The 26,758-nt window shown below is 44.5% G+C and overlaps 1 protein-coding gene across 6 annotated transcripts in view; it reads right to left on the bottom strand.

The window, feature by feature from the left end:
- The window catches only part of SUGCT (succinyl-CoA:glutarate-CoA transferase), a 430,017-nt gene that overhangs the window by 386,038 nt on the left and 17,221 nt on the right, over positions 1 to 26,758 (bottom strand). For all 6 annotated transcript variants that reach the window (XM_067550388.1, XM_067550389.1, XM_067550393.1 and 3 more), the window contains exon 6: positions 22,883 to 23,003. In XM_067550388.1, the coding sequence (XP_067406489.1) occupies positions 22,883 to 23,003 (121 nt within the window). The remainder of the gene's footprint in view (positions 1 to 22,882; positions 23,004 to 26,758) is intronic.

Genomic DNA, 26,758 nt, shown 5'->3' on the forward strand with positions numbered 1-26,758 from the left:
AAAATTTTACTGGGGGAGGAAAGGTTATTACAGGGCCACCAGAGTCCCAGATCTCACACTGTGGACAAGGTCAGTTTCCATCAAAGGAGAAAACAGTGATGCTAATGACGTACATTTTCTTAGCATTTACTTACAAAATATATATGAGTCCTTCAACAGGGATGGCCACAAACTGCACACAGCCAACTTTCTCTTGCAGAGAAAGCACTACAGCCTTTTCATGCCCATCTCTCTTGGACTCTCCGGGAATATCCCAGTTTAAACACACTGTTCCCTTCTCCCTCTCAACCCCAAAGCTATTCACCTAGGACCACATGGCCTGGAAAGGTGAGTCTGGGCATTGGTTCTCCTTTTTCCAGCTGCTTTGCAATACAAAAGGAACCTCAGGGTTTGTCTACACAGGGAAACGGACCTGTAGAACTATATAGTACCTGTACACAAGCCCTTAAAAAACATCTAACCACTCAGAGGGAGGATGCTTTATTTATCCACTACACAATTCTCTTCAAAATTGACTTGACACAATGATAGTTTACACATCCATGACTCTTAGGCTATATCTACATTTGGAGCTGGGGGTGTGCTTCCTAGTTCACGTAGACCTACCCACCTGTCTCTGCTCAACCTAGCATGCAAAAAATAGCAGGTTAGCCCAGGTAGTAGCATAGGCTAGCTGCCCAAGTATGTACCCAGGGGGTTCCAGGTGGGTACATAGTCGGGGCAGCTAGCCCGAGCCGCTGCCCCTGCCACTCCAGCTACACTGCTATTTTTAGCATGGTAGCTTGCACGGAGCGAACACAGGTACGTCTACCCAAGTTGGGAATCGCACCCCAGATCCAACTGCAGACACAGCCTTAGACACGCATGGCATTAGCACTTTCCACCATAAAAGTGTTAACTTCTGTTTAATTACTCAGAGTGACATTGTAGCTTTGTCACTAGCCCAAAGCAAGGGCCAACACCTTGTTGCATTGCCCTAGGAGCAGACCAGGAGACAGTCTGTGTTTCTTGCAGTCACAATCAGTCTTCCAGTTTTCTCTTTGCTTCTACAGAGTGAGTGCACAGTGCCAAATCTATACCTAGTGCAGCATACATTTCCCAACTGCCAGCACAGCTGTGATGGCCGACACATTGTGTGTGGCGGAGCCAAGGCCTCTGCCCATCCCCTCCACATGCACAGAGAACGAAGTGGCTCCACAATCACTGCTCCCCATCCCACACAACTATTTCACAATACAGGTAACCCACTCAGAGGATTAAAGGGGTGCCTTATGCCCTCTTACTCTCCTATGCAGCCAAACAAGTCAGGACATGATTATACCCTCAAAATATAGAATTAGCAAAAAGAGTCCCTGGAAAGTTTACATAGCTAGACTTTCAATAAAAGGTCCTAACTTCACTATGCATTAGTAAATTTTCCATCCACTTCCTTATATTCTGTTTATTCCAACCTAGGTGAAATAACGGTTATGATCACAATCCTGTGTACACTTAGGACTTGTCTACACATGACCACTTCAATTATACCAATATAGTTAAAGTAGTACACTCCCCTTAGTGTGAATTCAGTTATATCGGTATAAAGGTGATTTATACCAGTGTGTGGGAAGAGGAATAAACTACACTGGTATAAGTTAACTTTGTACGAGTGCAAATGCATCCACAGTGGGGTGAACCAGTACAACTATTATGGTAAAAAATAAGATTTGCACCACTAACCAAAACTGCGTGTATGCCATGCCTTACTGAAATAAAAAATCCTCACCCACTCAAATAGTCCCTCTGACATAATTGGAATACTCGTGTGACTGAGGATTACTCATGTGAGTAAGGGTTTGCAGCAACATGCACAAAGAGACACTTCACGTTCTCCCCCTTCCAAGTCTTTGTGCAATTAATTAAAATGTTGTTTATGAACAGAAGCAAAGTATATATGTGGATCAGGATGATCACTTTGGTTTTCTACTTTTTCATTTACTGAACCGAAAAAGTAAGTTCCAAGAGTTTCGAAACTGTCATTTCCTGGCAGTAAATAAAAGAACTTGTCCCTTGGCCTTGATTTATACCAAACAATAACATGTAATCATAACTTATTTTGTCTAACTGCCTTATAACGGTTTTGTGAATATGGCCCAAAATATTTGGTCATGTTGCGGTGCAAACTAAAGTTTTATTTCCAGGAATTCTGAAATGCGAGTTGCTAGACTTCTCTCATGAAAAAGAGGCATTTGGAATAAAAGCATTGTCAAGATACATTTGATACCTGTATCAGTAATGTTTTCTTTAATAAATGGCCCCATTTATTTTCAGAAATATCTTCACATTTTGGAAACAAACTGTAGCCCAACAATCTTTGGTTTCTACTTAGTGGAAGTAGCATCATATATTTCTAAATCCAGTGCTGCATGCCAAACAAGTTAGTCCCTAACTGGAACAGGAAGGATGTTTATCTAGCTGTGCCAATGTACATTCACACGTGTGGTTTCATTTAGAATTGCAAAGGAGCATTTCTCATGCAGGGAAGAAATGCAGCATGATGTGATTCAGAGTTAATTTCACTTTATTCCCATACTATTAGCACTACAGAATGTTTATTTAATATTTAGAAGTACAGTGTCTTCTGAAAACAAATAGTAGACCATTCTTTGTTCAGTATACACAAGTGTTTTTTTGCTGACTTCTCAAAATAGGGCTGCAATTCTTGAACACTAATGCTGTGTGTTACACTGAATTCCTGTGCACTGAGAAGTGAATTTTGAAACTCTGTTTTTACCTAATGTGAGTTTTAAATGAGTCTCTCAACATGTCTATTTTAGACAGGTGTATAAAGCTTCCTACCCATTCCCCTTAACTTTAATTTGCTAGTAAAGCTTTCTAATACGTTGATCCCATAATATTCACAGGAGGTCAGGAATGACAACATTTGCCCATCTAGTCTGGTATCAGGCAATTAATGGTCATCGACAGGCTTAATCCAAAGCCCAATAGAAAGATTTCTTATAAATATTTGATCCTATCTAAAGTAACTGTGTACGTTCTCATTATCTATCTGAATGTCTAATTCATTTTTTGAATCCTACTATGCTTTTTCCCTTCAATGACACATTGTGGCAGTGAGTTCCAACAGGTTAATTATGTGTTGTGGAAAAAAAATATTTCCTTTGATCCGTTTTAAATGTATGGCCTGTTTGTCTGAATCTCTTTTTGTTCTTCTTGTATGAAAACAGGTAAGTAGGAGTGCCCTATTTTACATATACTTCTATTGAATGCACAGTTCTTTGTCTCCTCTCTACACTAAAACATCTTCATCTTTCACATTCCCATGGAACTCTTTCAGTTCCTCCATTCATTTTCATTACCCATCTCCAAAACCCTTCTATTTCCACTAGATCTGGGCTGGGGGGTTTGTTGTTGTTTGTTTTTGATGGGGTGACAACAACTGAACATGTAGTCCAGATAAAGGTATCTACTGATTTATATCATGACATAATATTGTATGTACTACTTTTTATATCCAAAAATGCATTTGCTTTTCGGTTACTTCTACACACTGAACAGAAGTTTTAACTAAGCTATTCTCATCCTAGCAGAAGTTGCTGCTTTGATTCAGGAAACATTGGGTGACGTTCTATTATCTGTGTTATGCAAGAGGTCAGGCAAGATAATAATGGTCTCTTCTGATGTTAAAAATCTATGAATAAATCTATAAATTGACCCCAGTCTTTTTCCTGTGTGGTAACAGTTAATTCTGAACCAAGCAATTTATATGAGAATTTCAAATTATTCCTTTCAATGTGCATTAAATTTGTCAACATTGGATTTCATCTGCATCTGTGGTGTCAATTCTCCTAGTTTTGTAAGGTCCATATAGAGTTTCTCATAGTCCTTTCTCAGCTTGACTAACCAAAATAATTTTGACTTATTTGCAAATTAAGCCACAAATACTGATCCTAGTGTAATCTTTTGGCAAGTTTAGATCATATATTCCCACTTTTTGTTTCTGGTCCTCTACAGAGTTTCAAATGCATAGTAGTACTTTACCTCTCACCCCATGACTACTTATTTTCCTTAACAGTCTTTCATGATAATCTTTGGACTGACAAAAAGTTAGATAGTCCAAATGAATCCATTTCTCCCTTAACCACTTTTTTACTGACACATTTAAAGAAAACAAAAACTTCCCTGGTCCTCCATCAATTGGCCTATGGGAGAATAAATTCCTTCCTGACCCCCTTCAACAGGAGATCCGCTAGACCAGTGGTTCTTAACCTTTCTAAACTACTGTACCCCTGAAGCCTGAGTCCCACCCCCACAGGGCTGAGGCATGTAACTTAGTTTCATGGCGCCCCTGTGGCTCCAGGCAATTGCCTTTCTTGCCACCCCCAATACCAGCTCTGCACTTGCGACCCCTCTAAACGCCCAGGTTAAGAAACACTGCGCTAGACCCACAGTGTCTGTCAGGCTGGGCTCCCATCCCTAGTTCGGGTGGGTGAGGTGGGCTGCTGGAATGGAGACAAAAGAGGCTCCATATGGCCCCTGCACAGGGCTAAATCCTGAGAGCATTCCCGTGAATGATGACAAATAAGCACCCTGGCTTATTGGCTGGCCAGTTGGTCCCAGGGACTCCCAGGGGAAAGAGCTATCTATTTGTCCCTTGGCTAGTGTTTCCCTCTCTCATTACTGGGACTGTCCCCTTTTCACCAGCAGCCCTATCAATTTCCCCCACTCATTGATGTGGGTAGGTAGCATTTATGGTATGCTTAAGATTTTAATTTTATCCTTATGGGTGTTAGGGCCTTTCTTGACTTACTTCCTCATGTTAAAAACATTCTTCTTCCTAAAGTTTAATGCCATCATGCTAGTTTTGGTACAATCCCAGGCCTGGTCTACACTGGCAACTTAGGTCAACGTAAAGTCACTTAGTCGACCTCTGTACACCTGCATCTACACTGGCACTACTGTTAAGTCGAATTAAGTTGTGCCAAAAGTCGACTTAATAAGACCAAGTGGCGCCTAATTCGAATTTGGTAATTTGATTTAGTGACAGTGTAGACACATCTTCACTTAAATCGACTTAATTGCCCTCCAGGAGGTATCCCACAATGCCCGGTTTTGACCGCTCTGGACAGTCGCGCTGTGCTGTTCTGTGGTCACTCTACCAGGAAATGTCCCCTCCTCTCAAGCCCTGGGAAGATTTGAATTTTCATTTCCTGTGCTGCCAGCATGGAAAGGGCTTTGTCACTGTACTCCACATGGCTACTGCAAAGCCCAAACACGCTCCAGGATGGAGTCGACCAGAGGTCTTAGATCTCGTCGGTCTGTGGGGTGAGGAGTCCGTTCTGGCCCAGCTCAGAGCCAGCAAAAGGAATGTGGACATTTATGGGAAGATATAACAGGGCATGCTGGAGAAGGGACACAAGAGGGATGCTCAGCAGTGCCGCGTGAAGATCAAAGAGCTGCGTCAGTCATATCAGAAAGCCATAGAAACTAACAGCCATTCTGGCTCCTCACCCAAAACATGCCGCTTCTACGATGAGGTGCATGCAATTCTCAGTGATCCCACCACGGTGCTGCCCCACAGCATCGATACGTCCGCTAGGTCACAGTCCATGGACAATGATGAGGACTCCGTGGACAAGGAGGCTGAGGAGAGCAGGGTGCATGAGAGCGTGGTGTCTGTTCTCCCTGAAAGTCAGGACATATTCCTGACCCCAGAGCAGTCCAGCAGCACACAGGTCAGCACTAATGATCCCGGGGAAGACACATCTAGTGTTTTTTTCTTCTTAGCAGTTCTGTCCTTCTACATTGTGGGGTGGAGGGCAGGAAGGGAATTTCAGGCAGTGGGGGGTTACCCAAGGAACAGTTTTGTTTATGTGATGAGATATGCTCCGATAATCATCAGTCGATATCTCACAGAAATTTTAGTGTAGGTAATGTGTTATCCTTTGCAAAAGTTTTCTGGGGAGGGCTGCCTTGTTCCTCCCTCCACGGTAGGATACTTTGCTGAGCCATGCTGCAATCACGGGAGCCTGCATCATGGCTGAACACAGCTGGTATCCCGCTGCATGCAGCAAAACTTCCCTTTCCTCCTGTGTGACCCTCAGGAGACTGATATTGCTCATGGTCACCTAGAGATGATGGTGCATGTTTAAAATACCAGAGCTATACAGCAGATGCCCTGTGCCTTTGTATTCCCCGTTGCAGTGTCCTTCCAAGTCACTTTAATTACTTTTATTTGGTTTAGGCAGAGACTATATCCTGCACCCCGCAGATCCTCTCCGTAAGGGCACAGCGAGCAGACCCTTCCGGGATGTCAGGAATGGAATGAGGCTCTGTGTTTGCCCTGTGCACTGCATGGGGATTATTGTCTACATTGTTGCAATTGTATCATTTTCTTCACTCTGCTAACAGTGGCTACCTTGTTATTTTTCTTTCATTCTGTAGAAACCTCGGCCTTAGCCCCACCCTCAAGAAACACCACGAAAAGACTATTGCAGATTAGAAAGAGGAAAAAAAAAAAACAGAGATGACATGTTTGGCAAGATTATGAATGCCTCAGCAGCCGCAGAGACAGAGCTCAGAGCGTGGCGGCTCACCGTGTCCCAGAATATGGACATGGACAGGGAGAGTCGCAGAGAAATGATGGAACATGATCGCAGTACCACACAGGAGATGCTGTGAATCATGCAGGACCAGGCAGACATGCTGCGGCAGTTTGTGGAGCTTCAGGAGGAGCGGAGGCAGGACAGAGTCCCGCTGCAGCCCCCCATAATGCTCCTCAACCGAGGGCTTTGCTGCCTTGGCCCTCCCCCGCCCCCAACAGGTCTCCAAGGAGACTGGCCAGGCTGCAGTACATGCTCACCTCCACCCTGGTGGAGGTGAGCAGAAAGCAGCGGCCGACACGCTGACAGCTGGCCTGCAAGCTACCCACCCTACTCCTTGAGACAGTGAATGGACACTCCCCCCTTCCCCCATGACTTGAATGTTCATAAATAAAAGTTTGCATCATTTCAACACATTTCTTTATTAAATCATATCTTATTTGGGAGGGATTTGGCACATACAGATATCAATGGGGGGGGAGGGGGATATTCACCAAAGGCAAACAATATACAGGAACAGAAATCAGTCCTGCATCTCATTGCAGAACCTGGTTTTCAAAGCTTCCCTAATGCAAAGTGCTCCACAGTTCACTCTCAGCGTAGTGCTGGCATCTGGCTGCTCATAATTGGCGGCCAGTCTTTCTGCCTCCACAGCCCAACCCTGGGGGAACCTCTCACCCTTCGCTTCACACACATTATGAAGAACACAGCAAGCAGATATCACAGAAGGGAGGTTCTTCTCACTCATGTCCAGCCTAGTGAGGAGACTCCTCTATCTACCCTTTAAACGCCAAAGGTACATTCTACAACCATTCTGCAACTGCTTAACCTGTTATAAAAACACTCCTTGTCACTGTCAAGGTGACCGGTGTACGGCTTCATTAGCCAAGGCAGCAAGGGGTAAGCAGGATCCCCCAGGATCACTATGGGCATTTCCACACCCCCGATGTGAATTTTTTGGTCGGGGAAAAAAGCGTCTGCCTGCATGTTAGAGAACAGCCCTGAATTCCAAAATACACGCGCATCATGCACCTTCCCAGACCACCGCACATAGATGTCAGTGAAACAACCCCTGTGATCCATAAGGCCCTGCAGAACCATGGAAAAGTACCCCTTGCGGTTTATGCACTCGGTTGCTAGGTGGGCAAGTGCTAAGATAGGGATGTGTCGTCCCCCCCCCCCCGCAGTTTGGGAACCCCATCGTGGCAAACCCCTCCACTATGTCCTGCACATTTCCCAAAGTCACTATCCTTCATACCAGAAGTCTATTGATGGCAATGCATACATGAATCACTGCGATGCCCACTGTAGATTTACCGACTCCAAATTGCTTCCCAACCAAGCAGTAACTGTCAGGGGTTTCCAGCTTCCAGAGAGCGATGGCGACTCTCTTCTCCACCGTCAGAGCTTGTCTCAAGCGAGTGTTCACGCACTTCAGGGACGGGGCCAGCTCCGAGCACAGTTCCAGGGAAGTTGCCTTTTGCATATGAAAGTTTTGCAGCCACTGATCATCATCCCACAGCTGCTTAACGATGCGCTCCCACCAGTCTGTGCTTGTTTCCCTGGACCAGAACCAGAGCTCCACGGACTGCAGATTATTCATTACAGCCTGCAGCAATCAGGAATTGTTCTGCTCAATGGCTTGTAGCAGGGCAGCCTCAGTGGCATCGCTGTTGTCTGTGCTTCGGCTTCTTGCTCTACTTCGAAAATACTCAAGGATAAGCCGTGTAGTATTTGTGACGCTCACGATAATAGTACAGAGTTGAGCTGGCTCCATGTCTCTGCAGCAATGGCGAGCATGGGGAGTAACAAAAAGGCGCAAAAATACTTTTCCTGTTTGTTTGGGGAAGAAGGGAGGGAGAAGCAGCATTGCCATCATGGGACGATGACACTCATCCCAACAGCCACTGCGGCAGTTGCATTGTGGGATAGCTACCCATATTGCACTGCTTTGAAAGTTGAAATAAGCGTGGTGAGTGTGGACGCACGAGACCTGTGCAAACAGCATAGTGTGTACATGCTGCTGCGACTTCTAAAAATCGGCTGCTGAAAGTTGACTTAAAGTAAGTCAACTTCCCTCGGCAGTGTAGACATGGCCCCAGTCATGGACATCTTCAACTTAACTTTTTTGTGGTCACATGTATTTAGTTGCTCAACTATAGTTGTTGCTTGAACCAACTTCAATACTTAGGACTAAATCAAGAGTAAGTTCTCCTCTTGAGTGTTTCTGAACTAGCTGTTCCAAGAAATAATCAATGAAGGTGTCAAGGAATTACTTCTCTAAATGGTGCCCTGTAGTGAAAATAGGCTTGGTTATGTATAGGTGAGTAAAGTCACCCATTATTATTGTATTAGATTCTGTTGCTTCTTAAATATGCCTGTTGCTGCCGCCATCTAGTCTGGCCCCACAGAAAAGTGGCAAGAGCTTAACGAAGAAGCTATCCATGCAAATTTTCACCAGCTGCAGATCTACCCCTACCTCGCTATCTAGAGATAACAAGCTTACCAGAAAAAAAAAAAACATAGGCATTCCAAGTTATGTACTATTTCATAAACTAGCATCTTCTGGGAAAAAGGAGGCTACAAACAGGCTCCAATCTGAAGCAATTCCACATATCCCATCATGGTTAGTTAATGAACTGAAGGATTCTACAAACACTTTGTCTAGTGTTACCCAAAACAGCCCAAAGATTATTGTGGTTGTTTTATCTGTTGTCAAAATATTAGAGACAAAATAGGACATTCATGAAAATTATATTATAACCACTCATAGTAGCTTTGTAATTTATTAGAACACAACAGGATGTGTTAGACTATACCAAACATTGGTCTTTTGTGCTAGCTAAATAACATTTAGTTTAACAAACAGGATGGGAGTGAAAAACTATTTTGCTATACCATGGATTTATCTGAAATGTCAGTATCCATGGGTGGTATGAGATTTAGCAATTATTGTTGGTGGAGAAATGGAGGCCATCTTAAGAAATCTAGAAATCTTATAGAATCTCTAGGTCAAAAACAAAACGTTGTGGATATATCAGTTCCAGTCTGGCATCCATTTATAATTACAAGACATTTACCTATAATCACCTTAAGCACTTTGCTTATAAGCTGTATCTTTTTCCCTGACTCTTTATCTAGTTTTTTTGTCTTTTCAGGCCACAACCTTGCCAACAATTATGCATATGAATAACTTTAACCATGTGAGCAGTGTCATATTCTGACATACATAACTGTTTGCAGGATCAGAGCCTTAAACTGTTAGCAGTTCGGCACAGATTGTGTTTTCCTATATATCTGCACAGTACGTTTTATCTACAACTATAATACAAATAATTAACTAACAATAATAATAAATCCTAGCTGTTACCATACTAGGATCTCCCAGGAGTATCAGTGGAGCTATGGTCACTAAAGAAGGGGACACTTAAGAGAGCTCTCATACTGCCACTAAAACAGCAGAGAAACTACCTAGACATGATGCAGTGAAAAGAATAAAAGAAGAATAAAAAGAGGCAATTGGAAGGCAGAAAATAAGGAAAGCTACAGTTCCAAAACACCTTTAGAGAAAAGCAAGCAAATTCAGACTATAAATCTAATATATAGAGTAAAACTTTTTTTAAATTAATAGCCAGGTAATTATGGGAGTAATTTGTTTTATCATAAGGACAAATCAAGAATCAAACCCGAAATCTCATAAAAGACAAGCAGATTTTCCCTCAGAGAGTTCTGAGTTAAAAAAAAAAATAAAAACAAACAAAAAAATCCCAGCACTTTGATTTGGAAATAACACTCTGCCAGTGTTGTCCTTTTAAACACTGCCCCCTACTGTTCAGAAAGAAGTCCTAATTAACTTTCTCATAGTTCTTATAACAAAGTGCTAAACAAGACCATACCAACATCATCAGATGGTCACTCCTCTGTGACCAGCACATGCATGATTTACTTTAACTGGCCAGTTTTTCATAAACTTAAACCAATCTCAACCACAGAGCTGTCAGAATATATTAAATTTGGAACTAGTTACGATTACTCTCATTAGCAATGAAGCCAACTTGTGAGAGAGATCAGACAATCTAGGGCTCAAGAATGATCAGAAAGCAGTCGGAATGTTGGGAAATGTCACGAAGATTCTAGCACCATGGCAACAGACACCGCAATGCTACACAGATTCAATCAGACTTGTTTAGATAAGAAACTCAGTTTACTAATCAAGAGTTCCAAAATTCCAAAAAGGAGTTAGCACTTGGCTTACCTACGTGTAAACTCTTCACCCGTACGTGACCCTGGCTTTCTGATAGGCTACTTGTCTCATAAACTGTTAACAATTGCCACTTTAGTCAAAGCAATCCAAAATTTAAAAAGAGGTAGTTCCTAAGTAGTATTGCTTTTGTGTAAAAGACTGCATTAACCAAAGTCTAGGTACAATACAATGTATCTTATTAATTTAGAGTTCCATTTTCACATCTCCTGGCTTGTCAACAGTGTCATCTGATGTGTTCTCTTCATACTTCTACTGTCCTAGGGCCAAAAGAGGTGACTTCTATGGTGGCCACTAAAGACCTGGGAATATTATTATAATTAATTGTTTTTAGGCTATTTCTGACTACATTTTTAAACATTTAATTTTTTTTTCACTGATCAATTAATTTATGATACTGGAAAAACAAACAGCACTGTAGCCACTCACCAGGGATAACTGTTGATTAATATTTCCAGTTGGTCTGATTTTTAATAAAAATACAGTATAGCAGCAACCTACAGGAAATTCTGTAAAACTTGCACATAACTTCTGGCTGAATCAGCCACTATATATACATATTAATTTAACATAAATAATTTACATTACCAAGGGCCTGATTCTGCAAACACTCAAGCAACTTAACTCACATGGATAGTCCCACTGAAGTCAATGGGACTATCCAAAAGACTAAAGTTATATTTGAGCTTACGTAATTGCAGGTTTCAGACCTTAATGTAAAATATGTTTTCTCACCACTAACTTTTTAGCAACACTTTTTTATAAAGAAGGCTTTATGAGAAAATAAGTAGTTGAGGAAGGTTCCAAATGCATAGGTTTTTCAGTGCAACCATTAACTGACTGATTCACCATTAGCCCACTGTTTACAAACAAAATGCAAACGTGATAAAAGGCAACAAAATAGTTTTGAAATACCTGATCCAAAGCACACTGAAGTCAACAGAGTCTTTCCACTGATTTCAGTGGTCTTTAGATGAGGCCCTAAATTTTAGGTGGTGCTTGCATCGCATATTATTAAGGTTTCCCAATGCTTCCTACTCTAAGAGCCTGTTTTCAGTTCCTTATAACTCTGCTGCCTTTCTGATATTTTGGATCACCAAGTCTACCTTCCTTTGAAGAATAATTTCTCTTTTGATCTTCCTCAACCCAGGCTCTCTCTAGATCTTCAGTTGAGGCATTTTATAAACACACGAATATAGGAAACTAACAGGTTTTCTCTCTCTCCACTTGAAGCAGTTCTGAGCTCTCAGGCATCTAAAAGAGATGCTTTGTCTGCAAATTACAAGATCGTAAGGCCCCAATTCTGCAACTTCAAGGACACAGGTGGAAATCTGTGCCCCATGCAGAGCTCTGTTGATTGCATGGTTCCATGTTTAACAAGTTGAAGGATCCACCCTTTAAAGTTTGGTGTGTCTGGGGACTGTGACAGGAGACAGAGCATAAAAAGCACGTACAGATTTCAATGAGATACTTATGGGAAAATAGAATAAGCTCTTCACAGAATATAAAATAACTGTCAAAACAGTTCATGAAACCCAAGACAGGATTATTCACAAATTGTGGAAATCCTCAACATTGAGTAGCAGATACTTTCCTGGGACTCACTCTCATATGCCCTAAAAGCAACTCTGATGATTATACCCACTGATCTTTGCTTCACAGAGGAATATAAATTAAATTCTAATGTTTCATGAAAAGTCTATTCTCTTATTAGTGTTATTTAACATTTTTTGTATTGTTCGTGCTTTTACTGGCATCCAAGTCACATTACATCTTATGCCTTGTCTGTGGACTACCGGTAAGTATATCTTTACATTATACAACGTGAGCTCTCTTTCCTGTTTTTGAACTAATAAAACAGTATTCCCAAAATAAAAAAGGAAATCAGGACTAGAAAATATTATATATGTACAAAAGTGACCTTAACTTTTTCTTTTTTCATTCCAGGCTATGATTTTTTAAAATATACATAATTTAAAAGTTGTATCAGTTTTTACAGAGTATAAGTAACAACAAACAAATAAAGGTAAGTGATACACATTTTGTCATCTGTGGGCTTCATTTGTGTGCAGATCTGGTCGCCTCATCTCAAAAAAGTTACCCTTAAAGTGAGCATATCCCCAAGCTTTTCCATTTGTGAGTTTTCCAACTTTAAACTAATTTACATGCATCCAATTCTTTTTGATCGCATGTGGCCTGCTCCCTTTCAGTCCCCAGCCATTTCCAAACTACCAAGGATCCTTCCCCCATCTCAGCTGTCAATCAATAGAGAACAGCAAAAGTTACATACAATTTACTATGCAGTCCTAAGAGCACAATCTTACACTCAACTCTGAAGGGAGAAGGCACGGGACAAAGAAAATATATTGGGATATCCTGATTTGAAATGTGTAATATATGTAATGAACTTCTTAGTGTATCAGTCTGACCCCCCTCAAAATTTTGAAAATCTAAAACTGCAAGTCTGTCGTGGACAAAATACAGAAAAAGAACGAACGATGAAATCCTGGCCCCACTAAACTCACTAGGAACTTTGCCATTGACTTCAGTTGGGTCCGGATTTCACCCCAGATAAGTAACAATCAAACAGATTATTATTATCTGGGAGAAATCCATAGCGCGGGGGGGGGAACCTGAATCAGGGACCTTGGATTCCAAAAATAATACTTCTTGAACTTTAGTAATATCTTCTGTTATTGTGAGGCCTGAAATCAAAACTTTAAGACAAAAACAGAAACCATGAAATAACATTAGCCTCTCCTCTGGAAGAGTGAAATCTAAAGAGAGTACAGGATTCAGCTGACTACAAAAAGAAAAAAGTTGCCAATAAATTAAAACGTGATGATATCAGGAGACAAAAGTTGCTGGCAGAGTGCAATAAATAGGGAACGCGAAATAGCTAGAGCACCACATATTGTCACGTGGTCAGTCAACTATGCATTAGCCAGCCCAAATTTGGTTGGCCTTCAAAAAAAATCAAGAGAGATCAGAACTATTCAGATTAGAAGAATGGACTTCCTCCTTCAAGCACCCAGTCACTGCTCCCTTAAGCTGCAAAGTATGGTGCTTAGACCCCACAATTTATTCAACCTTTATATATTTTGCACATCACCACTTACAAGTGGCTTTAAAATGTTCTAACACCCTGCCCAAGAGATAAGTAAAAAAGATTAAGACAGTTACCGTGGAAGGAAAATGGTGCTGATCTAAGCAAAAAATATGGACTATTTAGAAACTGAGTCTCATTTTCAGAGGGACTGAGAATTCCATAGTAGAATTGGGTTAAAAAAAAAACAAAAACAAGCTTACTTACCATTAATTCTTGTTTTTCGAGATGTGTTGCTCATATCTATTCCAATATAGGTGAATGCACACCACCGTACACTGGTTCCCGGAACTTTTTTCCCCTTAGCAGACCCTGTAGGGTCGACCTATGTGCCCCCTGGAGTACCACGTTCATGCTGCAATATATGAGGCACCGCCGACCCTGCGGGCCCTCAGTCCCTTCTTTCTGCCGACTCTGACAGGGGGAACGGAGGGTGGGTGTGGAATGGATATGAACAACACATCTCGAAGAACAACAGTTACTGGTAAGTAACCTTGTTTTCTACTTCGAGTGATTGCTCAAATCCATTCCAATATAGGTGATTAAATAGCCATACCTTGGAGGTGGGTTGGAGTCATCAGTGAGCTGCTCTCATCAGCACGGCCCTGCCGAACCCCGCGTCCTCTCTTGCCTGCTGCACGATGGCGTAGTGGGACATAAAGGTGTGGACCGATGACCAGGTGGCTGCTTTGCAGATGTCCTGCAAGGGCACTCGTTCCAGGAAGGCCGCCGACGAGGCCTGGGCTCTGGTTGAGTGCGCAGACACAGCTCCTGGAAGCGGTACCTTCGCCTGATCATAGCAGCATCTAATGCAGGCAGCGATCCAGGTGGAGATGCGCTGGGTGGAGACAGGTGACCCCTTCATCCGGTCCACCACCACCACGAACAGCTGCGTAGACTTCCAGAACGGCCACGTCCTCTCAATGTAGTAGGCCAGGGCTCGTCTCACGTCCAGCAAGTGCCATCTCCGCTCCTCCTCCAACCCATGTGGTTTTGGAAAGAACATGGGGAGGAAGATATAATGGAGGTTATAATGGAACTGGGACACCACCTTAGGCAGGAAGGCCGGGTGGGGTCTCAGCCACACCTTGTCTTTATAAAAGACGGTGTAGGGGGGCTCCGAGGTTAAAGCTCTTATCTCGGAGACCCTCCTAGCCAATGTAATGGCCACCAGGAAGGCTAGCTTCCACAAGAGGACAAGCAGCGGGCATGTAGCCATGGGCTCGAAAGGGGATCCCGTTAGTCTGGCGAGGACCAGCTTCAAGTCCCAGGGAGGCACCGGGTCACGGACCTGCGGGTATAGCCTCTCCACCCCTTTGAGGAACTTCACTGACATAGGGTGGGAAAACAATGACTGCCCCTCCATCGGCTGGTAGAAGGCCGAGATGGCCGCCAGGTGCACCTTCAGGGATGCTAGCGCCAAACCCGGGAGCTTTAGGTGGAGCAGATACTCCAGGATCGCCTGTATAGGCAAGCAGCTAGGTGGGATACCCCGGGACTCCGCCCAACAGGTAAACCGCTTCCACTTGGCCCGGTATACAATCTGAGTGGAAGGTTTTCTGCTGCCCAGCAGAATCTGTTGGACCTGAGCCGAGCAGACTCTCTTCCTCCGTCAGCCACAGACCCTCCAGGCCGTCAGGTGGAGGGAGTCCAGATCCGGGTGCAGCAGGCAACCCTGGTCCTGGGAGAGCAGGTCGTAACGCTTCGGGAGCAGCACTGGCGGGGCGAAGGACAGAATGCTGTCTCGGCCAGGCTGGGGCGATCAGTATCAGGTCCCCTTTGTCCCTCTTGATTTTCAAGAGGACTTTGAGGAGCAGCGAAATGGGGGGAAACGCAAACATGAGGGCCCCTGTCCAGTCTATGAAGAACACATTGGAGATGGAGCCCGGCTCACGACCCTGAAGTGAGCAGAACTTCGGGCACTTCCTGTTCCAGGATGACGTGAACAGGTCCAGTTGGGGAACACCCCACTTGTGGAAAATAAAAGTTATCACCTCCAGGTGTAGTGACCAATCTTGTCGGGGTAGAAACGACCTGCTGAGGCAGTCCGCCTCGTCGTTCCTGAACCCCGGGAGGTGAGAGGCAGATATATGGAAGTTGTGCCTCACCGCAAAGTCCCAAATTCGAATGGCCTCCTGGCAAAGGGCTGAGGAGCGCACTCCCCCCTGCCTGTTCATATAGAACATGGCCGCTGTGTTGTCCATGAGGACCTGCATCATTCTGTCCTTCAGGAACCTGAGGAACACTTTGCAGGGCAGCCATACTGCCCTGACCCCTGGACGTTGATATGGAGGCTCTTTTCCTCCTCCAACCAGAGACCTTGGGTGCTCAGGTCGGTGCTGATGTGGGCCCCCCACCCCACATCCGATGCGTCGTGATTAGGGTGACAGATGGAGCCAGATCCCAGAACGGAACCCTTCTCAGTACCTCCCTGGGGATCCTCCACCAGTTCAGGGAGGTCAGGACCTGTGGGGGAACCGTGACCACCCTGTTCAAGGAATCCCTGGCTGGTGCATACACTGAGGCCAACCACGCTTGGAGAGGCCTGAGTTTGAGGCGAGCCAGCCTCACCACGTATGTACGTGCCGCCATGTGTCCCAACAGCTGCAGGCAGTGCCTGGCTGTCGTCGTGGGGGACCTGTGTAAGTGGGCGATTATGGTGGCCATCGCCTCGAAAGGATGCTGTGGGAGGAAGGCTCTGGCCTGGGTAGCGTCCAGGGTGGCCCCGATGAAATCTATGCGCTGCACTGGGGTGAGAGTGGACTTCTGCTCATTTATGAGCAGCCCCAGTCTGGTGCATGTCGCGCAGGTGAGGGACAGGCTGTTCCGAACGTGGACCCTGGACGTGCCACGGATCAGCCAGTCGTCCAGGTAGGGGAAGAACTGCACCCCTCTGCGGTGCAAGTGGGCCGCCACCACCGCCATGCATTTTGTAAAGACTCTGAGGGCGGACTAGAGGCCAAAGGGCAGGGACGAGAACTGGTAATGGCAGCCAGCTACCATAAACCTGAGGAAGCACCTGTGGCTGGGAAGGATGGAAATGTGAAAGTACGCATCCTTCAGGTCGATGGCGGCATACCAATCTCCTGGATCCAGAGCAGGGATAATGGAGGCTAGGGAGACCATGCAAAACCTGAGACACCTGATAAACTTGTTCAATCAGTGGAGATCTAATATGGGTCTCAGACCCCCTTTTGCTTTGGGGATGAGAAAATACCTGGAGTAAAATCCCCTCCCTATTTCTTGTGGCGGAACTGCTTCCATCGCCCCCAGGAGGAGGACGGAATCGACCTCCTGCAAAAGGAGTTGCTCGTGAAAGGGGTCCCTGAAGACAGACGGAGTGGGGGGGAATCTGGGGGGAAAGCCATAAATTGGAGGGCATATCCCCTGAGGACTACACTGAGGACCCAACGGTCTGATATAATAGCTTGCCACTCCGTGTAGTAGGGTCTGAGCCTCTCCGCAAATGGGAGGTGTGGATCCAGGAGAAGGGTATTGGTGCCACCCCCGGGGGCACCCTCAAACCTGTTTTTTGGATTGGGCCTAAGGGGCCCTTGCTAGGAGGCCGCAGAAGATCCCGAGCGGTCTCGGCACCCAAACCCCCTGTTCCTGTCACGGCCCCTACGGGGCTGAGACGGTCTGGGTGACTACCTAGGGGCTGGTTGGACCTGGCATTGGGGCTGTGGCCGAGACTGGCGCCTCGAGGCCTGATGGGTGTAAAGGCCCAAAGATCGGAGGTTCGCCCTTGAGTCTTTCAGGGCATGCAGCTTCTCATCCGTCCTGTCAGAGAAAAGGCCTGCCCCATCAAAGGGCAGGTCTTGGGTGGATTGCTGCACCGCCTGAAGACTGCAGCCACGAGCACCTTCGCATGGCAATCGTGGAGGCCATGGCTCTGCTGGCGGTCTCTGCGGCATCGCTGGCAGTCTGCAAAGCTGCCGCTGCCACCATGGCGCCCTCCTCCAGTACCGTAGCAAAGTCCGCCGCTTGGTCCTGGGACAACCCCCCGGCAAACCTCCTTATTGAGTTCCACAGGTTCAGGTTGTAGCGACCCATGAGTGTGCCTGGTGGTTTGCTATTCGCAACTGCAGGGCCCCTGTGGAGTAGACCTTGCGGCCAAACAGGTCTAGTTTTTTATTATCCTTGTTTTTAGGCGTGGTGCCCTGGCCACCTTGCCTATCCTTTTGGTTGGCCGCGTCAACCACCAGGGTCCCCAGGGCTGGGTGCGTGTATAAAAATTCGAACCCCTCCAGCAGCACATAGTATTTTTTCTCGGCGCCCTTTGATGTGGGGGCAACCGAGGCAGGGGTTTCCCAGAGAGCCTTGGCCAGTTTGAGGACTCTCTCATGTACCAGGAGGACCACTCTTGATGGTCCCGCCGATCCAGCCACTCAAAAGAGGGGGTCCTCCTCCTCAGAGAACTCCTTAAGGTCTATATTTAAATTGCTGGCTACCCTCGTAAGGAGCTCTTGGTGGGCCCGGAAGTCAGGGAGGGGTGCCCTGTGATCCCTGGTGGCCACCTCATTGGAGGAGGAGGATACTGGAAGGGGCCCCATGGAGGGTCCTTCCTCAGGGTCTGTTTCCTCCTCAGAGGAATGGTCCTTAGCCTGTTGGCTCTGTGGTGGGGGGGGGGGTGTGGGGATATATCACCCATACACTGACCTGATGGCTACCGATGTGGAAATTTACAGCAGGCCTGGTGGTGGACACCGGGTCAAGTGAGGCTGCCTACAGGGAGCTGGAAGGTGGCCACTTTCACTCAGGCGCCTCACTGGCGGCGAGTTCCCGGGACTTGGCTGCCATCCACTAGATAGCAGAAAGTATTCAAGGTCATAAACAAGATAGTTGTGTGAGCTAAGAAGCTACCAATAATATGTAAGCTGTTCCCGTGTGAAGCAGGTGAAATCATATAATAGCCAATCAGCAATTGCGTGATTATTGTAAGCAAAGGTAATTAAAAGGTATATAAGCTGGAAAGCAAAATGGAATAAACGATTCTGCTTGCAATCATATTGGTTGTTGTGCTTTATCCGTCCCGCATCCTCTGCTATCAGCATTGGAACCCGACAGGGGGGGTACTGGCTGCACCACTGATGGTGGGACAGAGACAGTGGCCTGCCCCATCTGTGCCCCCCATGAGCCCCAGTAAGGCCACTTCCAGGGCCCTGCCAACCACCCCGGTGCCGGCATCGGTACCTGCTGCAGCACTTCGGGGCGAGACTTGCTCTTGCGGGACCCCGACCCGCTGGAGCGGTGCCGATGGTGTCCACGGCTCTTGCCTGTCCTTGCCCGGAACTTGCCACGCGACGACCCCGACGAAGGCGGTGAGCGTCGGTGCCAGCCTGAACAGTGCCGATGGGCAGACGTGCGGCTCGACGAGCTGGAAGACGACCTCTGTCTCGGTGCCGAGGACTTCCGGCGCCGCTTCCCCTTCGGGGACCTGGAGCAGTGCCGCCTACGGTGTCGCAATGCCGAGCCCAACTCCGAGGAGCGTGATCAGCGACGAGTGGAGGTAGGCTGCGCCGGCAGTGCCAGGTCCTTCGGCACCAGGATCTGCACCGGACTCCACCCCGGGGATCGGGACCGGTGCCGTGGGGAAGGGCTCGATGTCGGGGTGCAGGAGCCATGTGTACCGCGTGAGGCTGACTGAGATGGATGCCGCCTCGAACACGAAGCCTCCGGTGCCGTAGACCGTCCTCGGTGCCGCAGTGAGGAGGAGCTTGATGACTCATAGTAAAAGCTAAGAGAGGAGCCGACCTGCTCTACCCTCTCTGGCCGTCTGGGGGGGGAGGGGGAGGAGACTTCACCCCTGATGGGGGTCCCAACCACCCACAGGAGGCACCCAGCATGGGTTTACCCCAGGACACCAATCCCTGCACCCTCGGCCGAGGGGGAGACGGAGGCGTTGGCATGGCCAGGTGGGCCCGTGCCGCATGGTACGCCTCCGGCGTCGATGGTCTTTCAGAGGTGCTCCCCCCCACCCCCAGGAGTCGGGGGAGGCTCTCTGCATGGAGATGCCGGCACCGGAGCAGGCTCAATTGGCCGTGGCTGGGGCATCTCCTGGCTCAACCCCGGCCGTGCAGGCGGTGCGGGGGAGCCTTGGCGCTCGGTGCCTTGACACTTCTTCTTAGGCACCGGCGACTGGTGGTGGCGGAACGACTCCGGTGCCGGTGGAGCGCTCCGCACCGAGGAGACACTCGGTGCCATAGGGGAACGTGCCGGTTCAGAGTCCGGCCGGAATGCCGCCTCCATCAGAATGGCCTTCAGCTGAGCGCCCCGCTCTTTCTGGGTCCTTGGTTTGAAGGCTTTGCGAATCTTGCATTTGTCCTTTCTGTGCTGTTCTCCCAAACATCTGAGGCAGCGCTCATAAGGGTCACTCACAGGGATGGGCTTGCCACAAGCGGCGCAGGACTTGAAGCCGGGTGAGCAAGGCATGGCCCAGCCCTAAGCCCCTAAGGGCTTCTTATTCTAATGCTAACTAACTAGTTAACCTAACTATTAAAACTACTTAGCAACAATGAACACAGTCAATAAGGGGATTGCTACTTGCTGTGCGCAAGAGGCAGGAGACGTTCCAGTAACCGTCACGGGCGGAAAGAAGGAACTGAGGGCCCGCAGGATCGGCAGTGCCTCATATACTCCGGCATGAACGTGGTACTCCAGGGGGGTGCCTAGGCCAACCCTACGGGGTCTGCTAATGGGAAAAAAGTTCCGGGAACCAGTGCACGGTGGCGTGCACTCACCTATATTGGAATGGATATAAGCAATCACTCGAAGTAGAAGTGTTATTTTCTCCAATGGAAAATTTTGATGAAAATATAAAATTTCATTTTTCTCTACATTTAACATGGGGGGAGGGAATTCATCAGAAACAGAAATAGCAAAAACTTTTATTTCAGCCAAAAATTTTGGATTTTTTGAGCATTCAGTTTTTCGAAAAAAACTTTCCATAGAAAGCAGAAACTTTCTCTGAAAAAATTGTTTGGTCAATAACCCAATTTCCTGTTTAAAATGTTTAAATTGAAAATTTCCAACAAGCCCATAGTCTCGTGGTGACCATATTTGTAAAATCCAGAACTGGGGAACTATTATGACAACACTACTTAGGGTCATTAAGTGTGCTGGGTCAGCACTGCCAGCTTCTGACTCAACAGCAACATACGGAAATTTCTTGGACTGAAGGATTTTTTCCCCCAGCAACTTATGGTCTGAACTATTTTATAATTAAATAGTGAACAAGTGTTGTTAACATTTTCTCTGAGCAAAAGAACAGCACTGATTGTAGAGACTATTTGACTTTTATCTTCACTCCAAACCCTGCTCATCACCCCGGACATTAGTTTCACTGGACTGTCTCAGTGAACACAAAGCAAATTCTACACAAAGTATAGCAATGATTTTTGAAAAAACATTTTGTGATTTTAAAAAATCCAAGCATTTTCAGTGACGAATGAAAAACTGGGACAGTTCAGGTGTCCCAAAAGAAGCTTTTGGACATTGGAACATCCTACGAAAAAACAGAACTGGGATATATATATATATATATATATATATATAGAGAGAGAGAGAGAGAGAGAGAGAGAGAGAGAGAGAGTCACTTTGCATAGTCTTCAAGGGAAGACATGGATAATCAGCACTTCTTAAACTCAGGCCATATATGAACGTGCAGCATAATACTTCACCAAGGTCACCTCGGCCCTCTCCGTAAATTCATGTGGATGCACTTTCTAAAATTAAATAATTTACTACATATACACAGGTTCACTATTTCCAAACGTCTCTATCTTTGCTATTTCAAAACCACTTTTCTTTAAACAAGGACCCCATACATGGTGTGTATGAAGTTTAAAATGAGGTATTTGTTTCTAATTATATTAGTACATATATGTGAAAAAAAATTCTCCAGAGGTGAACAATTAATTTGTACAATCAGAAAACTCAAAAATGGTTATATGTGTTTTTGCGATTTTTCTTCCTTCTGGACTGATCCCAATTGTTAAAAGTTAATTCCAAACATTATATATTTTTAATTGTAATTTATTGAGAATAGGAATTTAAGAGAGAAATGTCATTTTTACCATAACTCTAAACATCACAGTATACACAGAGGCTCTAAAGTATCTTTAGCTATCAAATGTTGACCTTACCACCTTCAGCCAGGTTTTTTAACCTAATGCCTTTTAAATTTAATTTTTTTTTTTAATTACACCTCAGGCACTGATCCTGCAAACACTTACACATGTGTTTAACTTTAGCCATGTGAGCAGTCCCACTGAAACATGGGACTACTCACACAAATAAAGGTGAGCATATGCATAAATGTTTGCAGGATCAAGGCCTTGGGTGGTATTTATGCATTTTAAAAAATAAATGCATTAAGAACTATATCCTAAGACAATTTCCTTTACAAGCCCCAATTCATACTATAAAATCAGCATAAAGCTTATATCTTGCCAAACTAAAATTGAAAGTTAAATTGCAGTAGTGAGTACCTCTCGTCTCAACCCTAAACTCACGACAGAAGGCTGTGAAGAAAATAAAACCTCATGGTGCAGAATTTAAACCAATTCCTATCTATTAGAGATAAGAATGAGAGCATTATGTGGGATAGACTATTATTCCACAACTGACTATTGTGGAATTTCTTGCACCGTCCTCTGGTATTGCCACTGATGGAGACAGGATACTGCATAGTTGCCAACTGCTATCTTCCCTACACCTGTTTTCTGGATACACAGAAAACGTCCATCTCCAGAAATATCAGAATGATCCAGAATATCAGAATATCCAGAAAAATCTGAATGAGCATAAACGAAACAGGAACATTTGTATAAAATGGAAAGCCTTCTGCTGCAGAATTTTGGGAAGAATAAATGAAATTATGAGCCTTGGCTCAAGCCTGCAAAGTTAAAATACCTGTTATTGAACAGTACACAATGTGAGGAGCAATCTCCTTAATGTCTTCATACCCCAGGCCCATTTCAGCCAGTTTCCCAGGGACATAGTTTTCCACAAAAACATCAGACACAGCTGCAAGCTGAAAGAAAAGACAAAGATGAGTCAGACTTCTTAATCAACTTCTGAAAGTTCAACAAGTTCCCCACATAACTTAATTTAGAATTTCAGTAAACAAGAGAGTTCCTGGCTTTCCTACAGTACAGAAGTCACAAGGCAATTATGACTGGCTTAAATAAACTTGTTATTCTGAATAAATGGCTGCTATACTCTGGTCCGTTACATACTAGAATGTGCCTAGAATTAAAACCTTGAATGTGTCATATATGTTGCTATATGGTGTAATCATGGCCATTGGCCAAGGGCCATCTACATTTAACAGGACAAACATTGACATTACATTTGTCTTTCCTAATTTTGGGAACCAGTAGGGAGAAGAAGCACCCTTCATCCAATGCTGTTTTTTCTGTGCTAGAAACTGATACGTATGGGAGCTATGTTTTTAATTTCCAAACTATCCATTTCACATATAGTATCTTTTAATATATTTCATGGCCATCATGCTGCCTATTTGCTTCTACATATAACTATCTGATTATGTTACATTAAAATCCTAAAGGTGGCTTCAGGAATATAATACTACTCTCCAGCCCTGGAGCCTGTATCATAGCAGAAATGACAATGCTTATAAACAATGTGATAGGATGCAGCTGCTTTCTAGACCTAGAAAACTCCAGGTCCGTGGACTGTTTCTCAACATAACAAACAAAAGGCAATCACCGATTTCTCAGGTGTATCTGTTTCTTATGCTCTGCAACTAAAGCTTTCAATCTGGATATATTCTCCCTATGCTTTTATAGTTGACCCCAAAGCTTTTGCCAAGAAAGGCTACATAAAGGTTAAAGACACAGAAAAGCTTATTATTTTCACCTGTTCAATGGTGGGGAGAGGATGGAATAAAAGTGAATACTCAAAGGCTGAACTTTAGCCTTTAAACTTTAAACATTTCCTTTCTATTTTATATTTCCCCATAAAGAAACTTTAACTAAATCAGTTTCCTAAAATTGATTATTACCAACTTGTCTACATACAGAAGTTGCATCAATTTCTCTTAAATCAATTTAGTTAAATTGGTGTAACTTTCATGTGTGGATATAGGTTTAAAATTATTAAAGACTTTTATATAGATTTAACTTATGCATGTAAATTTATCAACATAAATTACACAACGTAAGCTAAGTTTAAAGGAATACATCAGCATCCACACTAAGTTGCACCAGATGAATCGATATTTAAAAAATACATACATTTAAAAAATCACATCTTTATATTTAAATCAATACAGTTGTGTGTATAGACCAGCCCTAAATCAGTCTGAATTCACATCTTTTATTTCAGTGTAAGATTTTTGAAGATCAACCCTTTCTTGCACAGGAAATATCTATGTAGCTACTGTACAGTTATGTGAATGGTCTCATCCAAAGCCTACTGAAATCAATGGAAAGACTCCTATTGATTTTAATGGATTTTGAATAAGAGCCTAAATCAGACCTTCGTTCATCCCCACAAATGGGAAGCTATATCTGGACATATTTATAAACGGTTAGGTTATGCAAACAAAGTTAATTATGAACCTCTGGAGAAACAGGCCTATACCTGAGAAGATAGTGGCGATCGTTTTAAGGAATCTGAGAAACAATCCACATCTATACACATACATTAATTAAGCACAGGTTTTGTGCAAAAGTGAACTGTTTTAGATTATTGCAAGTTGACCAAAGAGTCATACTTTCTGGAGCTATCATGTATCTGGCTAATTACTATGTACAGTACATTGGAACAGTTTCTATAAACTAGTGTCAGCATATCAGCAATCACAATCATTACTGTTCTAGCATGTAAGCTGTTTTACTGTATCTAAGGCCAGAGAAGACGTCAAGCCAGCAAATATTTTACAGGGCGGACAGAAACTGATTCTTATTCAGACAACAACGCACGCAATTTATGAATGGCTAAATTGGCTGCATGGAGGAGACACTAATAACATCCACAGATATTCCATAAGTTCAGCATAAGGTAAAAGTGCATTTTAATGTCATGAATTATATTTAAAGGGACAGTGTCAAGGAAATCCAGGACTACACCGTGACTGATTTAAAATTATTACAGCCTTTTGAGGAACAGTCTCTAGAGTTTTAACAAGTGGTGCTGGACTTTAAGGGGGTGGGGGCAAGGCATTGATTGTTGTTTAATTCACCATTCTATTGCTGAGAACTGAAATACACAACTATTCTGTGGAAGCTACAAGAAGTGTGGGACTGGCATAGTAGAAGTCCTGGCACTCAGGGAGAACAATGGTTCCACAGAGCTACTGCCATTGTCAGCACAAGCCTGGGAGAAGGTCAGACCATAGTCCTCCAACCTCTCTGCACAGGCTAGCAGAGCCAGTCGGGTCAAATGGGGAGCACACTTTGAACACTCTCTAAGGGTATGTCTTCACTGTAGAATTAACTCAGGCTCTTATTCGGTTGTTGCCTCTTGTCCACACACAAAACATCTCAACAGAAGTTTGTGGTGCTTTAAACACAGCCTGGCTAGCCCAGCTGGGGATACAAGCTAGAGCTCAGGTACCACTTTCACTCAGGTTGGTAACTCACTCACTTTGTAGTTAAGACATAGGCTAATCTTTCATTGCTGATCGTTCTCCAATGCTTTCCCACAATTTCCTCCCCTTCTCACTCCAAAGTACTCAGGAGAGACCAGTTATCCCATAATTCACCGGGAAAGAATCAGAGCAGCACAGTTCACTGCAACACAAAGAACCACAGGAAATGCCCCCAGAAGTCTAGTGACAGACACAGAGGAATGCAGCATCAGTGAGGACACGGTAATTCAGGCATGGCTTTCCAATGTGGCTGCTCACACTTGGGCTAGGCTAAGGCCAATCACCTAGGTAAACTTGGCAGTGAAGACATACTCTAAGGGTGCTGCACTGGCTACACTACTTGAGAGCTCCATGAGGCTGTGTCTCACCCTGAGGTCTTACTGGTGCAGTCAATTCCCACTCCAACCCCAGCACAGGGCTGTGGCTTACTGCCAATGAAATTCCACCATTTATGCCCCACTCTAGCCCTCTGAATACAAAGTCTAGCTTTCTTATTTTGGTCTCCAGTAATGAATGAGTATGAAAAGGCACATGCACTGGAACTGTACTTAATACAGCTAGTCCACTATTCCGTTCAACTTTATATCTTACTAAAAAGCGGTGATATAAGTACAAAAATATAGATCATTTCTGTTTCTCTCATAATTGCACTCAATCTGGAAAATATCAGTGTCAAACACTGATACTATTTTATTAAAAGAGGAAAATTTTTATAAAGTAATATTAATATTGCCAATTTACTCTTTTGGGGGAGAACTGTTAAAAGAATTCCATAAAGGTAAGTTGTATCCCACCACACCTGTCAATTTTTCTTCATTGACTTCGGCATGAATGTGTGGGATGGATCTGCTGACTTCAGAGACAGAGGCAGCTAGAGCTATCAGTCAAGGACAGTAGAAGAGAAAATTGCCTGCCTATTAATTTCCCATCAGAGAGTTCTCCCAAAACTACTGTAACTAATATAAATTTTATGTAAGAACCATTACAAAATTATTTACACTAAATGCACAGCAGGAATATATCCTACAGGCTTATCCTCCGACAGCAAGTTTTGATTAACTGATAAGTTAGGCTATAAAACATATACTCAGACATATCAACACAAAAGGGTCATAGGATGTCAGATAAGTGGACTTGCTATTCTTGGTAGAGAGAAAATAAGATAAATTAGA

Source organism: Emydura macquarii, unplaced genomic scaffold (assembly GCF_026122565.2).
Source record: "Emydura macquarii macquarii isolate MOO-44397 ecotype Brisbane River unplaced genomic scaffold, CSIRO-AGI_Emac_v2 contig_1263, whole genome shotgun sequence".
Lineage (NCBI taxonomy): Eukaryota > Metazoa > Chordata > Testudines > Chelidae > Emydura > Emydura macquarii.